The 15,773-nt window shown below is 41.5% G+C and overlaps 1 protein-coding gene across 2 annotated transcripts in view; it reads right to left on the bottom strand.

Moving 5' to 3' along the window:
- Nucleotides 1-1,253: 1,253 nt before the first annotated feature.
- The window catches only part of THAP3 (THAP domain containing 3), a 152,019-nt gene continuing 137,499 nt past the window's right edge, over nt 1,254-15,773 (bottom strand). For both annotated transcript variants that reach the window (XM_069240222.1, XM_069240220.1), the window contains exons 4-5: nt 13,774-13,845; nt 1,254-3,159 (exon numbers count right to left, since the gene is read on the bottom strand). In XM_069240222.1, coding sequence (XP_069096323.1) covers nt 2,887-3,159; nt 13,774-13,845 — 345 coding nt within the window. In that variant the 3' untranslated portion in view covers nt 1,254-2,886. The remainder of the gene's footprint in view (nt 3,160-13,773; nt 13,846-15,773) is intronic.

The following is a 15,773-nucleotide window of genomic DNA, read 5'->3' on the forward strand; positions in this document are numbered from 1 at the left end:
CGTCTGACTTTTGTGACACTTTCTTTGCAGCTGGGAAGTGTTCATCAGGATAAGAAATAGGCACTGGTTATGCTCTTCCTGAAAAGCTGTTGCTGTAGGCCACCGCCTTTCATAAGGACCAAACACTTAATTTATTGCCCTTGCGCTAAGTTATTTTACGGTCGTGAAACTAAATACAACTGTTTGCAGAGGCCAGCCAGATGCTGGTCTTGTTCCAGACTAGCTTTCAGCTGCACAACAGCAAAGGTTTAGTTGCACTCCTAGCTTTCGGTGACCTGAGATTTGAGTGAGGCAACTGGTGTCAGAGTGTTTTTCTGCAGCCTTCAACATCATCTGCCACACTGTTCTTCTAGAATGGCTGTTCTGATAGGGGTTTCAGGGAAGTGTGTTCAAATGGGTTTCATTATTCCTTGCTGGTTACTCACAGGTAGTCGCCCTCCGACAATATAACTGAAATTTCAACAATTCAGTCTCCTATTCTCTCTGCCTTCCTGTTTAATACTTACATAAGACACTTGGTCTCCCTTTTACTTGAAAGGAGATATCATATTTTACATGTTATGTTGATTACAAGTGACTAATCTTTAAAGTCTCCAGTATTGACTGTGATACTGCGGACGGGTCTGAGCTAAGAAACTGTCATTGTATAGCCCTCAGGTAGAGGATATTGGCTAACTTATTAAAGTTAAACCTAAAAAAATGCCAAACTTCTTTTAGTAAATAAAGATTCCCCATACTAGAACAAGGCCATCTGGCATGCACTGACGCCCTGGTCTATGCAAAGAGGTATGAAATGTTTCCTTGTGATGAGGGACTGGCATCGAAAAATCAGGCCTTTGGTGTATGTTCCACCTGTTCTTCCTGCCTCAATCCACTACACATTATTTCACCTTTTTTGTTTTCTTAACATCATATCCAGAGGTCTTTAAATCTGGTTGCATGCCACCCCAGGCACTATGAAATATAAAGCTTTTTATTAGCAGAGGCTAGGCAGGAAGATATATTGAAAATGACTGGCCTTAAATTTGCTTTCTAAGGAATTTTCTTTAAGACAGCTGCAAGCGTGGCATAGTTTGTGAGAAGTAACCTTTACTACAGCATAATACTCATCTTCGGTCCATCGAACGATTTCTCCAACTATTGTGAACGAAATCCTGGAATCCATTAAGGGCACTGAAACAAGCATTATTGCACCTTTCAATTATGTTTTGCAGACAATACGCAATGAAGCTGATTAAAATGGCATTTGCAGATGGCATAAAACTATTGTGTTTTATTGGATTGTGAAAATCATAACCGTCCATCCATAATATATTATTGTATTCCATTTGTTAACGGCAAGAAGACATGAATACCATATTGCTTTTGGCAGCACACACACCAAATAATTTATAAATAAATAATTCTGGTAACCAACCTTTGCAGGATTGTGGCGTCCAGCTATTGTTTCCGAGGAGCTTCAATGAGTAATATATACATATATAAGTTCTACTTTCGCACTTGAAATAGACTATATACATAACCTTTGTGATGCTGACAGACTTCAAATGTTAACATATAAGAGTGAGTCCCGAACAGAGATAAAACTAGATTACTGACCATTTCAAGTATTGTGCTACTGAAGATGCTGAAAAGCAAACCAAAGAGCAGACTTGGGAAAGAAAAGTGTAATATAACCTTGGCATGACAAATTGTAGCTGACAACTGTGAGTTCTAATCCAAGAACGCTGAAAATATGTACAACTCAAAGGCACAATGTGGACTTGCTTTGCAAATTCAGCATGATCATGATGAAAAGAATATAAGTTCCAAACTGTCTCAGCAGTTATACTTGCACACCATTATACATATGGTATTTTCCTTTAATTTAATCCCTTCAGTAACCTTTCAATTTAAAATGAACTAAAAGGCATTTTTCTGCACTATACACTTTCATGTGTATTGTGGCTTTTGAAGTGTTGTGGACCAACAAGAAAAATCACTTACAAATTCAGATACACAAAGATGCCACAAAACAAATGACAAGTTCCCCAAAGGGTTAATATTTACATATTTTGAAGGGTCACTCATACTACTGTAAACATGGCTTATATTCAATGTGTTTTCTCTCTGTAGTAAATGCTGCAAAACATTGTTGCAACTTTCAGAAAACCATGCCCCAATCTAAGGCAAAATTGAAGTAAATTGGGGCTCTAAATTAAGTGATTACTACTGTTCTGGACTAAAGGTGTTTGGCGAGTGGTTGATGAAAAAGTAAATAATCTGAAACTTGATTAATCTTTTCTGGACATGCTTCACTCGCCTACGATCACAGAGTGTGGTACATCTAGAATTCTCCTGACTCGGACTAAGTCATTATGGTAACTTCCACGCCACTTACCATCCCTTGGTCTTGGAAGCCCTGAACTAAGCAGACCCAAAAGTAAATGCATAAACGTATTACGCTTAAAGTTAAAACCATTCATCTTCAATGAAGGATATGTGTACAAGCTATCCACGACCCAAATTCAATTATAGTTTTTAAAACATGATAGCAACATGATCTTGACAAGAGGAGAGACCATAAGAATACTTCCCAAAGCTTTGTGCCACATCTGGTTTGGTTTAACAGAAAAGCTGGCATCATGTTGCAGTGGTGCTTGGAAACATACTGTTCCATTTTTCTTTTTATATAAAGATACAAAGTCCTTTTTAATATCTGAATCACGCTATGATGACATGAGGATTATCCACTAGATCTGCAGAACGGCCAGTGTTTAAGATCTTCATATCTGCCGGCGAGCCTCACAATCGCAAGTGATCCTACAAACTAGAATGAATTGCTACAGTTTGTGACAAAAAGCAGTTTCCCGGGTTGTGACAATAACATTTAGTTCTTCCTTTAATTCAGTTGACCATAACTTGATTTAATGGATCAGTCGACACTTTATCTTTCAGCGTCTGCAGTTCACTTTCAAGTAATCTGATGTTTTCAATCAACCGTCTTAATTTTAAATTCTTGGCTTTCATCCGCTTCCTGAGTTTCTCATTGTCCTCCAAGGCAAAGTAAAGTTTCTTCTTTAGGACAGCAGAGTCTCCAATGGCGTAGCTGTGATCGATGACTTGAATGGGGTGTGGATCACTCTTCTTGGAATAAAAGTTTGCTTCCGCTTCTACAACCTAAAGGAAGAAAATATGACAATGCTTACCTCTCCGGTATGATGCATGTTGAACTTTCAATTTTGCTCTAGGAATTTTAAACTGGCTATTCGTGTTACAGACAATGGTACAATGAGTGATCATCATGTTACGTTAATGTATGCACTGCGCTGCATTTTTTAAAGTGGACAATAGAGAGATATGCACAGCATTTTAGGGGTAAAGTTGGAGGGTTGGATTTTTTCAAATTTAATGTTGGTGTACCCACATTTATAGGGCAAATAGAAATGTGTGGCTCTTTAAATCGGGAGGTGCTACTCCCAGCCCAGAGATCAGCTGGGCAGTGAGGACAATGTATGCAACAAACTCAAACCCCGGAATCCAGATGATCCCACATGCCCTGCATCATCAACCCCACAAAATTACCTACCATTTTTTTCACTGTTCTGAAATAGCAACATATGAGCAGCACACGAGTTCCACCTCCTCTTCCCAGAGAGGAGCAGTGGAAACAAAGGTATAAAAGCATCCAAGAAGAGAGGAGGGATAGCACACGAAGGGTGGTTGCTGAGGTGGTACTCAGCGAAGATGAAATCCGATTGCAGACCCAACAGCTTTGCAAGCTATGGAATTGGAACATGCCTTCAGGAGTGATGAATGAAGTCCCACAGCTGTAATCCATCTTCAGAACAATCTATAAGTAGACAGTACACTGCAGACTTAAGTAAGGAGGAAATAATTCTGTTCATACTGGGAAGAGGGTGACGATCCACCCCCCCCCCCCCCAACAAAAAAAAATCACACTTAGATTGTGCAATCAAAGATGCAGGTTCCCTGTCCCCCTCAGCGAAATTACTATGAAAGTCACTGCAGGGAAGATTCTTTTGGCTCTATAACATTGTGCGCAAGTTTCTAAAAATCTCTTTCAGATTAGAACTGTAGCACAATGGCACATTCCTCACTCTGTGTCTGACAGGTATGGCTCCATCAATAACTCTAATATTGTGTTCAAACTTAAGAGTGCCGTCTAGTCTCTCAGATAAGACAGAAGTATATTTCTCCTTTTTAGTCTTGAGATAATTCTCACTCCCATGCACATTTCAGTGGGCAGATAATCATTCGGCCCTCCCATAATGTAAACTGTGGGATGTGCTTCATCTCTAGTCTTACTGCATTCTGTTATTGATGTGGCCAGCCCAATGTAACTTCAGTTTTCTCTATAACATACACCTTGCCACGTGTTCTATGTCCATTAACTAATTTCATTGTACAAATATCTTAATACATCTATCCTTTGATGGGTGTGGCTTCCAGGTCAGGCATCAGGGAAGGGTTTTCTTCCCTTCCACAATTCTTGCACCAGAGTTTTACCCGGAATTGTAGACCAAGCACGAGTCCACCAAGACTTCCACTGAACAAACATCTAAATAAATATAGCAATTTGTTAACCCTAGGCTATTGTCGATGCCCCTACGCCCAAGATCATGTTACCATCTAAATCCCAAACCTCCCATCGAATTCTCCCACAAATATACCAACTTTCACACCTTAATACTCTGTCCCAAAGTGACTTTTCCCTGCACCTATTGCACAATTTATCAATAGCTGGCCCGACCTTTGACACACCTATCAGACTGCCACTACCATATCAGTAGCAAAAAGAGGAAAATTTCTTATTAGTATTGCCCTCTACTTTCCCATTGCCCCTGACATTGTCATCATTTTGGGGTGTCACACGAACATCAACTCTTGATCATGTTGGACCCTGTTTTTTCTCTGCAAACTTTTCAGAATATTCACTGCTTTGAGCTAGTTCAACAGCTTTATTCAAAGGTTAGATCCTGTATTTACCAAAGCTGTTCTTGTATCTTCTAGCAATAAGGTCTTATTAGCATCCGATGTCTTAAGACTTCATTGTGATTAAAGTACTCAAATTTACAGTTTGCAGCAGGTAAACTTAGGACTGCAACATATTCTTACGTGCATTTATGTACCCCTTGATTTCTTGAATAAAACGTACCACCTTTCCATTACGGTATTAATTAATCGTGCGTTTGTACCTTCTCTCAAGCTGCTTGACAGCAAACTCAAATAAGTTTAAGTTTGCAACATTTGTCAATGCAGGTAGCAATTTAAATTGTTTTAGACGTTCACCTCCTAAGTAGTTATTTAATAAAGCCATTTTTCTTGATATATGCATTCTTAACTACAAATACATCCGCATAGGCTAAAATCATACTGTACCATACATCTCACTCTAAAGCTGGTTCTCATGTTACTGGTAGGTCAAATGGAGGAATCAACATGCTACACATTGTGAAACACTAAAAATGATAAATAAACATTCAAAACGCAGAAACCGTATGACTGTAGAATATGCTTGTGTATTGCAGAAGTACATACTTTTTACATTTGAAAGCTAATATCTGTGAACTAAACCTACAGGACAAGAAGCAGATGCTGTTACACAGACTTCATATTCCAGCAATGCTCAACAAGTCATGAGAACGGCCAATAACATTTAAATTGCATGTACAGTACCTTGAGTGAATGTATGTGTTGATATCCGTTCAGCACAATGGTGATGGTAGATAGATGAACTTTCAAAAGCAGAGCGCGGACAAAATGGTTGGCTTCATAGAGAAACGCACAACTATCAAAAGCATTGCACTTGTGAATGTTTAAAAATATTCGCTAAAATTGAGGAAAGCAGCTTGCTATGCGCTCTAACACTTTCATTTGCGAAGAAAAACAACAATTTGGTGGAACACACAGCACCATACGTTTTTCATTGTTGGAACGCACCGTTTTTCACTTGCCAGAAACGTTTGAAGATCCTTCACAATCCATTTCTTTTATTCCTTATTCTGCAACACCGCACCTTAATATCAAAAGAAATGCTTTACTGTTGACACTACTGTAGTGTATCCTATTCAGGTTTGATGGGAATCAGGAATTTAGCTTAGCCTTCTGGCTTGCAGGCCTGTGTCCCGTCACCTAGTGACTTTTAACCTACTTAGCCTGCTCTGTTTTAGCGCACTTATTTAAATTATTTCTTCCAAGATGGCTATGTTTGTAGTTAGGAAGAGGTTTTGATTTCACATTATCAGAGCCATTCTGTGAAGGTGTCACTATCAGCGTCAAAGACAAGTTATAGACGTAGGTATTCACATCATGTCCCTTTCCCACTTCCGTGTGAGAGGAACATAATGTAATTTTGGAGGGAATTGTTTATGTAACTGCCGCCCCAGGCATGCCTTCTTATCTATTGTTTGGGAACATACCTGCGTCAGGGGTTCTAAAAGATCTGTATAAATAAATCTCACGCAGACCACATTTTCAGAGAAATTCCTACCAGATGCCATCAACGCTATCTATGCTACACATCACCTTGATGCAGACTTAGCCTTTGTGTCCCCAGAGTCTGATCTAGAGACCTCATTCCAGGTAACAGGGGTTGGGAGCTCTTCTCATGGACAATGTACTGGCAGATTAGTTTTATCACACCTAACTCTCTTTAGGTTAGAGATTAAGTTTATCATGCTAGAGTATTAGGACCTGTTTCACATCTCATGTTATTGCAAGATGGTGAGGGGTCTTTATATTTATGACTCGTTTTTTCAATTCTGTTTCTTGCATTGTTCATTATCGTTATTATTGCAGCTCAAGAAATTTATAGTAGACTGCAGGATTGTTAATAAAACCTATTGAAAACGTTACTGCATCTTCTTCATTGTCTGTGTGCGACAGGCTTATTGTTCATGTGGGAAAAGGGTAATCTCAGTTCTTTCGCGACTCCCATGAGATGTCGCACTCTAGAGTCCATGCGTAAAGGCTGTCACAAATCACCTTTTACTATTTGGGTGTTTGGTGAGGTACATCTGGGAGCTGGGAGGGTTGGGCCAACAGTTGAGACTTTTTGTAGGATTGGCCTAGTCGCCTACAGACAAAAGTGCTGTCATCCCTAAACCAGCAGTCTTGCCTAGAGCTAGAGTCCAACTACAACATTACTAGGATTTGTTGTCCCCTGACCCGTCTCCTGCTTCTCACCATTGTGGAACAGAAGAACAATGTTTGTCACTGGACAATCTTGTGAAAATTATTTATTCCTCGTACAGCATTTAAAGAAACAAGAATGCTCGACAGAATGACTTGTAGAGAGGACCCCCTCTGCCTTCACTCCAACCTTCAAACATCATATGCGACATTCCTAATCTATCTTTCAACACACACTACATTCTATCTTCTAACGACCAACATTCTCCCCAAGCTGAAGACAACAGACTCATGTGCCTCAAAGAACGGTCAAAGCTGACAAGACCCCTGCTGTGTCTTAGAAATTGTCAATTATCCACAATAACAGAAATGCACAGCAGGTTATGTTGTGTGATTAACTCAGGGAGAGATCGTGGCTGCAGGAGACGTTGTGGACATGTAGCACAGACACCAATGTGATGGGCTGTGTAACCTAGAATGAGTGGGGAGGAGTTTGGTTATTCACTGACAAAAGCCATGCCTCGTCCATGATGTCTGTGTGCATGCAGTCAGAGGCTTGACAAAGGACCCCGCAGCCCCCGCAGTGCAAGGGCCCCAAAGCTCCAGTGGGGCCCCCTCAGCACAGTACCTAGGCCTGAGAGGACCCGAGCAGGTCCAGCAGGAGGCGCCCTCCATGTACTTTGCAGACCCCCCTTCTTCATATTTTGTTACACCACTGCATGCAGTAATCATGCTGGTGGATGACTCTCCAACTCGATGACACTAACACTGTCTGCAACATGTATTCTTTTACACCAGTAGCAAAAGTTAATGGACAACACCTCCATTACTTTCTAAAGTGAATGTGAATGTGAATGGGTACCTAACTATGTTGCAACTGTAAGGGATACTTTGGTCAAGGGATGGGTGTTGGTGGTTTTAGGGTGTAAGCAGGAAGATACATCCTTTGCTCGGAGAATGCTCACGACTGTCAGCGCTTCAACCCTCTCCACTGCAGAGTGCTGGCACCTGTAAACAAGCATTTACAATGCATCGGGTCTCGCGTTTGCTCATGTTAGAGCTGATTGCGTTGTAAACTCCTAACCCGACTTTTCACCTATCGGGCAAAAGTGCATTTATGTACATAACCCGAAAAAGTGAAATCAAGTATGTAAAGGGCTCGACTTCTGCCAAGCGAGATCGGGCTCGGTCACTGCGCTGGAGGAGGGCTAGCCACCGGAAAAGGCATGACATATGCGTGCCTTCGACTAATGAAAGCAAGCAGATTTTATTAGGGAAGCCCACCAACCAATAAAAAACACTGACGTGAAGTTGACAGGGCTCCGAGCCCTTTTCTAAATACAAGAGAGTCTCCCTGCTAAACGCATGCGCGAGCGCATGCAACGCAGGCTCGACCCTAAAAACGCAGGAAGGCTGCAGATGACTGGAGGATATTTCTTTATCAGAGTAATTTGCACCAGAATACTTCCACTGCTGAAGAAATTTCAGAGCTATGTCTGTGGTATTAGCAAAGGTCTCAGTGCATGGTGAAAATGGCAATGTTTTTGTACCAGGGGTCTGGAGGGCCGCTGAGCCCCTTTTGTTTTCCATGATGGTATATACCTTTTCTATAGCTACTTTGGTTAACTTCATGACATTGCAGAGTGGGCAAATCTTGCATAGTAGGGTTTTACACCTTTTCAATAACTTAGCTTTTTCCAGTTTAATAATCTCCTTGCTGACAGATAGCATGCACTGGTTTGCTGAGCAACCTGGACATTCCTTCCTCGCAGGCATGGGGTCACTGCAGTATCTGCATGGTTTGGCATTCAGCTAGCCTCAGGACAAACACAGAACGCTGTGGCTTATCCAGTCCAGTTTCTCAGTAGGTTATTGTACAGTGATGGAGACAGACACCACATCCATGTGAGCGACTCGGACCAGGAAAGGTTCTGATAAACTCCCCAGACTGGGTTTTCTTAATTTTACCCAGTATGTCATAGTTATTTGTGACTAGATTTCCTCTTTTGTGTGAGCAATGATAACAGTCCTTACTAGGTTATGCAGCCCTGCATCAAATTCAACAAGTGAATCTCTTGCCTCTTGAGGTATGAACAGAGGCAAAAACGTTCTTATAGTCTGAGTGGACTCTTATTCATGGTAGGCATGGGGTGCATCTATGATATCTGGTAGTCTTCTTTGTCATTTGTGTCTATGATAATCAGAAATATTGTCAACATCTCCTCTCAAAAGTAGTGATCTCTTCATGTGGAGTCTGTTTCTTTCAATATGACATCATCATGCGGGGCGTCCGTGTATCTGGAAGAGAAGCAGCAGACAAGGCAGACAGCAAGACAACCCATGCACTCCCATGGAGTGCTGAAAGAAAAAGAAAAAAGTTACCTGACTGAGAGCAGTAGAAGGGTCTAAGTCTTTGAATCAAAAGGATGGTAAAGAAGATATGTTCCAGGGGAGTCACGAACACAAGAAGAGGAAGCAAGGCTATCAAACAAGCAGGCAAGGATTGCAAGAAGGCCAAATGATGGTAAGCAATGACTTGGGCCAAAGCCCACTGTACATTTTGGTATCGTAAACAATAGGCCTTTCAACAACTGCATGCAAAATGTAGAAACGCTGATAGGATTTACACCAAACCTGGCATAAAACTACAACTTTATTCAAGCAAGTACCTTTGCTTGGTTTGGTATAAACCACTTTCGTAGTTTGAGAAACTGGCCCATTTAGCTTGTTGTTGTAAATTTTACTTTTCTGCAGAGCTTTCAATGGCGGAGGGCACAGTTAAAAGGGGGAAGAGGGTCAAAAAATATTTATTTGCTAATAACTGTGGCATAATTCTACATATTTGGAACTGGGAAGAATTATGTTCCGTTATCTGTGGGTATGGTAAGTTCTATGCAGCTCCATCAGCGGCCAGGCAAAGTTAAATGGGGAGGTGAGTAAGAATGCCTTAGTGTAGTAATATCTTTGGTGCTTTTTTTTTTGGATCTGCATGAAATTAGACAGGCTGTTAGCCAATTAAGGCCAGTGATACAATCTCAGGATTTATGCAGATCCAACAGGAGGCGGGTGTATGTTAATAACTTTTGCACTGTTTTTACGGATCTGCCCAACACTTGGCAGACAATTACAGTGTTTTGTCTACTTTTGATATGCTGAGTTTCATGTGCCTCCGTTAAGGTGGGACACATTTATATGAGGGTGGGAGTGTCAAAAAAGCGGTGTTTCCCATTCCCATGAAAATTAGCAAAAATAGCTGAAAAGATTTACTCCAAAATCTGCATGATACTAGACCTTTTATTAGGAGAAGTACCTTTATTCAACCCTGGGGGGTTCAACCAGCAGCAGGTACCTAAAACCTGCTATGCATGCCCTTTAGCGGTACACAACCCCTCCATCCACACAAAGCAGGGGTTGTCCAAAGTACCTAGTCTTGGGCCAGGCACTGCAGCCAACACACAGTGCGCCGCAGCCTCGGCTGCACAATGCAGAAGGAAGAGGGTTTCACAGAAGTTGGTTGTACTATATCCTCAAAAACACTCCGACATTTGCTGGAAAAAAACGACAGTAAAAGTGAAGTTACATGTAGGATTGATTATAATACCTTACTATACTTTTTAAAAGAATCTCTGAAATTCACTTAACAAGCACAAAGTACAGGCATAGTTACAACTTAAACTATAGAAAGTTTTAAGTATGAAGTGATATGTTATTTCACCTATAAAACCATTTATGACATTTGTAATTGCAACTGTCACATCAAGAGTTAGGTCATCAGCACTGTAGTTTGTGTGCAAGTTAAGGTATGCATGTCTGCTTTACGAGTTATGGTTTACAGAGTTTACTGTAACTGGTGAATTTCAGTGGTTTTTCAGTTTTAATTTGTAATCATAACTGTACTTTATCCAAAAGTCTGAAGTAGCCTTTTTCACTCTACAAAAGCCAAGTTATTGACAATGTCAAGCTTAGGATTTACTTACTGCAAATCTTGCTGTTAGAGCATTAATGGTGAGTGTTTTGCACTGGTAAATCAATGACTATGCTGATGCCTACGAAGTCAACACCATGGAGACTGAGGAGATGGCAGGTGAAAAGAATGTAAGCATACAGGAGAAGATGATAAAGGAACACTCGGTAATCCTGTGGAACCCAAATGGGTTCCTGACAACCTAGAATCAATACCAGATTGCGTACTTGTCCAAATTTTCAAGGAGTTAATCAATTATGCAAAATGCTTCTGCCTCCATAAACCTTGACACAGAAACCTGTATAGAGAAATCCTTTATACATAAATATTTATATATTTGACCACAAAATTATTATATATGCGTTTAAAAAAAACACACACTCCAGTAATTAGGGGTTGGGAGGGAGTAGGACAAAATTACTTACATTTGTTCTTTTACTCTTAGTGTTGGGCTGTCACAGTTATTGATCGCTGCGTACAGTGCCACCTAGCGGTGGACCAGAAACTGAAATAACAGATACTCAATAGAGTTATGTGAGCTCAATCTTCAGGTGCATTAAATCAGAACTAATGCGCCGTGAAGGAGACATTATCTCACACCCACTGTGGAATGGCAACTGAGAAACTCACCGCTACCTGATCAAGGATGAAGCTTCATGGGGTGGTGGGTCCTTGGGGTATGACACCCCCTAATAAATGCATTTTTGGCTTGGTAGTTGGGTCTGGGAGGGGTCCTAATTTGGGTCTAGTATCTTTATGGTGGTTTTTCTCATTGTGAGCTAAGAATAAAAGATAAAATGGTGACCAGATAACCTAGAATCAATACCAGCGTCCTTGCTTGTCCAAATTGTGTGATACTAGGCAAATATTTTATTTCATAGAGACTCCGTTGAACTGTACAATCACCTCTTACAGATACCTCTAATAAACTGTAATGTTGATCCATCTATAATAGGAATTAGGGCATGTTTATGGTTTACATGACTACTGATTTGCCTTTTAGTTTACTAATGGCATTGTCTTTAGTGGGGGAATAACCTATGTACTAAGGTGTAACACTTCTGCATGTAAAAGAAATACATTTTTTTTAATTGTGAAGAGATTGTATCATATTTGCATATTATTGTTGTTGCACTATATAAATGCCAAACATTTTCATGGCTTGTGTATGGACTCTTAGAGCCAACCCAGACCCATGGCTCATCTCACCCTATTAATTTACCTGTGTGCCCTCCTCCATCAGCTACTCATGCTTAATTCATGGGCCCGTCAGTCACCTGATAAAATAATTTCTAAAAGGTGAGGACTCGAAACATGGAGCCCTGCCCACAGGCACCAATTTAACAGCTCTACCATCAAGGCTTCTTGTAACAAGAGACAAACCGGTGTGAGTACAGTAAACAAATGCATTTAAAATAAGCAATCCCAGAGTATGGACTCCAGGCCATTGTAGTCTACGTGACCATACTCATGAGCTCCCTAGGGGGAGATACTACTAGGCCCAGATGGGAAGTTTGGATGGACAGGCAAGCTGCGTCAGTCCCAAGTTTCAAGGCATACTACTGGCAATCAAACACCCAAATAATGATAGGATGAATGGATGCAATTCAATGGCAATTGCTCTTGGCAGCGTTCCAGCATATTGTTTTTAACTCCACACTCTAGACAGAGGCCCACCTAATGCAAACCAGTACTGCCCCTGTTCCTCATGGAAACAATCCCTCCCGAACCTTGGTCATCTCGACCCTCTACCCATCAGCCCCTGCTTTTTTAGTTGGGAAATTGAAGAATCACATCTCTACACCACTGTCTCTGATGCAGGACGGAACTCAAACCAAAGACACTTGCCTCCCACACACTCGTCACCCTTGATCTGGACTTTGGCGACCTGATCTGTCTAAAACAAGTCATCTGGCACTGGGAGGGAGGAGAGCAATGGTACAGTTCTGGAATGGTTCAACTTCCTAGTGGTGTGACAAGTGCGCCCTTACAAGGGTGAGTCCCTGCCTCACTAACAGAATATGTGCTTGGTGAGAACAAGGGCACTTTAGGTTCACACCTCTATTATCATCTCTTGAAGCCACTTCCTAACCAAAGACTGGGTTTTCTTCACTGTAAGTGCCCACCAGGTAGCTACAGAGCACCGGGTATCGAGTACAGAGAGGCATTGGGTAATGTTTTCTCTATCTGGTCAGCAGCTACGAGGAGCCATGGCATGATGAGCATGGTTTCCAAAAAGAGCAGTAAGGCAGAAGCTACAAGAGAGAAAAAATGAAGAAAAGAGTGGAAATCGCCTACAAAACCAGATCTGAAACAATTAAGAATTTGTTCATTGAGAAAGTGGTTCCAACTCACACTGATGGGCAGAAAAAGGGCAAGAGGGTGCCGTGCATGTGTGGAGGAAGTGGACAAGGGACATCACCCAATCCTGGGTGCCTGCCTCCATGGTGCAGGGTAACCAAAGCTGTATTAAACGTAGATGCAGTCCATTCTCGCCACTAGGTGATAGATTAATTAAGGAAGACATTTAGTACATTTAAGTATGTAGGTTTTTCCTGCGCATATTTCTGAAGGACTCTCCGGTGTTCCTGTGAGACTTTTGAGGAGACTATGTAGTAAAAGTGCAAGAATACAACACCTGTTTCATATTTCTCAAATAAAAACGCCATTCTCACCATTTCTGTGGCTTGTGCTGTTTCCAAGAGTCTTTTTTTCCAACATTTAGCTTCCGTGAAACTCTGTTCTTCCTAAAAAAAAAAAAAAAAAAAAAAAAAAAAAAGGGAAATAGCATCTCATAATTATTTTTTTGTTATTTGGCATGGTTGGCTCTGTACCAGACACTGCACTGCAAACGGAAAATAAAAAGACTGACGTATTTACATGGCAACTTAGATCTGTAAAACTATGGCCTATATTTATAGCATGGTTTGTGTCTCTCTTGTACCACACAACATTGTGCATTAGCGACGCAAAATTTAAGTGAGATTTATGAAGTCACGCAAGGCCACCTTGCGTGGCCTTGCATGGCTTCATAAATCTTCAGTAACTTAACACAGCACAAACCGCTGTGTTAAATTAATCTGCACCAGGGAGGCGTTTCCATTGGTTTTGTGCGAGTGTTCCCATGCAACATCGATGAATTCTGACACATTCAAAGATTTTCAAAAACTTCTGAACCTGGGAATGCGCCAAAAAGGGACGCCTCCCCAGGAGGCGCGTAAGGAGGAGAAAACGTTTTATTTCTTCTCGTTTTTTCTTCTGCAGCACACATAGAAAGAGAAATAAAGCCTCTCAGGATTGTTTTTGTGCAGAATGATGTCCCTTTCTGCACAGAAACAATCCAGCACGCACCACAGTGCAAGGGTGCCTACATTATCGCTAAGCAGCCAAAAGGGTGCCACCACGGGGAAAGGGCAGCTCACAAAGCCCATAAATGTTGGCCTAGCTTTCTAAATTCTGAGACAATCTTGCAAGACCTGCGAAAATGTAGGTGTAAGGAGATCTTCAGTCAAAGACCAGTACATACCTACGGATGATCCCACTCAGACACCTTGCTAAATGGCCAATGCTAGGCCGGGGCACAGCCCTTCTTGAAAACAAAAAATTGGTCAAACAACTGATCCCAAAAATGCTTATCTGCCAAATTGGATGGTCTAAATACAGACAATACCCAGAAACAGTTCCAGATTTTAAGGTGCTCAATGCCAGCAAAATAGGACCAGTTCTCCCCAGTGTATCCTGTTATTCATAATAGTACTCACTAATGGAAAGTGTTGACCAGATATGTTAGCACAGCTAGTGCTAAACATCTGAGCTGTGGGGTGCTTGGAAAGCTGCTTTTAGTTTCTCATGTGAAATACAGCATAGCACCCCATGACTCGTCAGCCAAAAATTACAGGGGATGGAGCACACTGCCACCATATCAGCAGTGGCCCTTCTAAGTGCATTCTGTTTGTTGCAGTTCATATATGTTCCACGTCCTCACAAGCAGAAAATGGTCACCGTCCGTTTTAACAGAGCCTGTGCTGGACATCTCTGAGGTTTAGGGGTGCTTGCAATGCCGTTTATAGTTTCTCAGATAAAGTACCACTACAGGCTTGCAGGTGCATCTCATGAATCATCAGCCAAACAGCTCCAGGAGGAGGCCGACCATTGCAGCGGGGACCCACAGCTGATGAATGACCATGTCCAACTTATCCTAAATGCTAGCACTATCTGTGGCAACACTGATAAAGAACACCTTATAGTAAGCAACTCTGCAGCCAAGACGACTCAGAAGCATAAGTCTATTTGATCAAGTCACGATAGAGAAACCATGCCAAGCTGCTCACAGGCACGTTCTCCACCTACAGTCACCCAACGCTCAACAATTCAAATGTTAACATTCCATGGAATGTTAGCTCCACACTAAACTTTGCAAGGATTGTCACAAGGCAGTATAAAGCAAAGACCAGGATACTACATACTTTCTACTTTGTGAGTGAATAAATTACTGTCAATTGCACCAGCTAAAATGCACTTGGGAGAACTAGTGCTGATATGCAGGCAGTGTGCTCCCTCCGTCTGTGAATCACCAGTGTGCAGTCAGGCAAAAAGCCATGTCAAGAAACAATGGCCCAGATTTAGGAGGGCCTAGCGCCTCCTTGCGCCACACTAGCCTCATGTTTTGTTTAAC

Source organism: Pleurodeles waltl, chromosome 6 (genome assembly GCF_031143425.1).
Source record: "Pleurodeles waltl isolate 20211129_DDA chromosome 6, aPleWal1.hap1.20221129, whole genome shotgun sequence".
Taxonomy (NCBI): Eukaryota; Metazoa; Chordata; class Amphibia; order Caudata; family Salamandridae; genus Pleurodeles; species Pleurodeles waltl.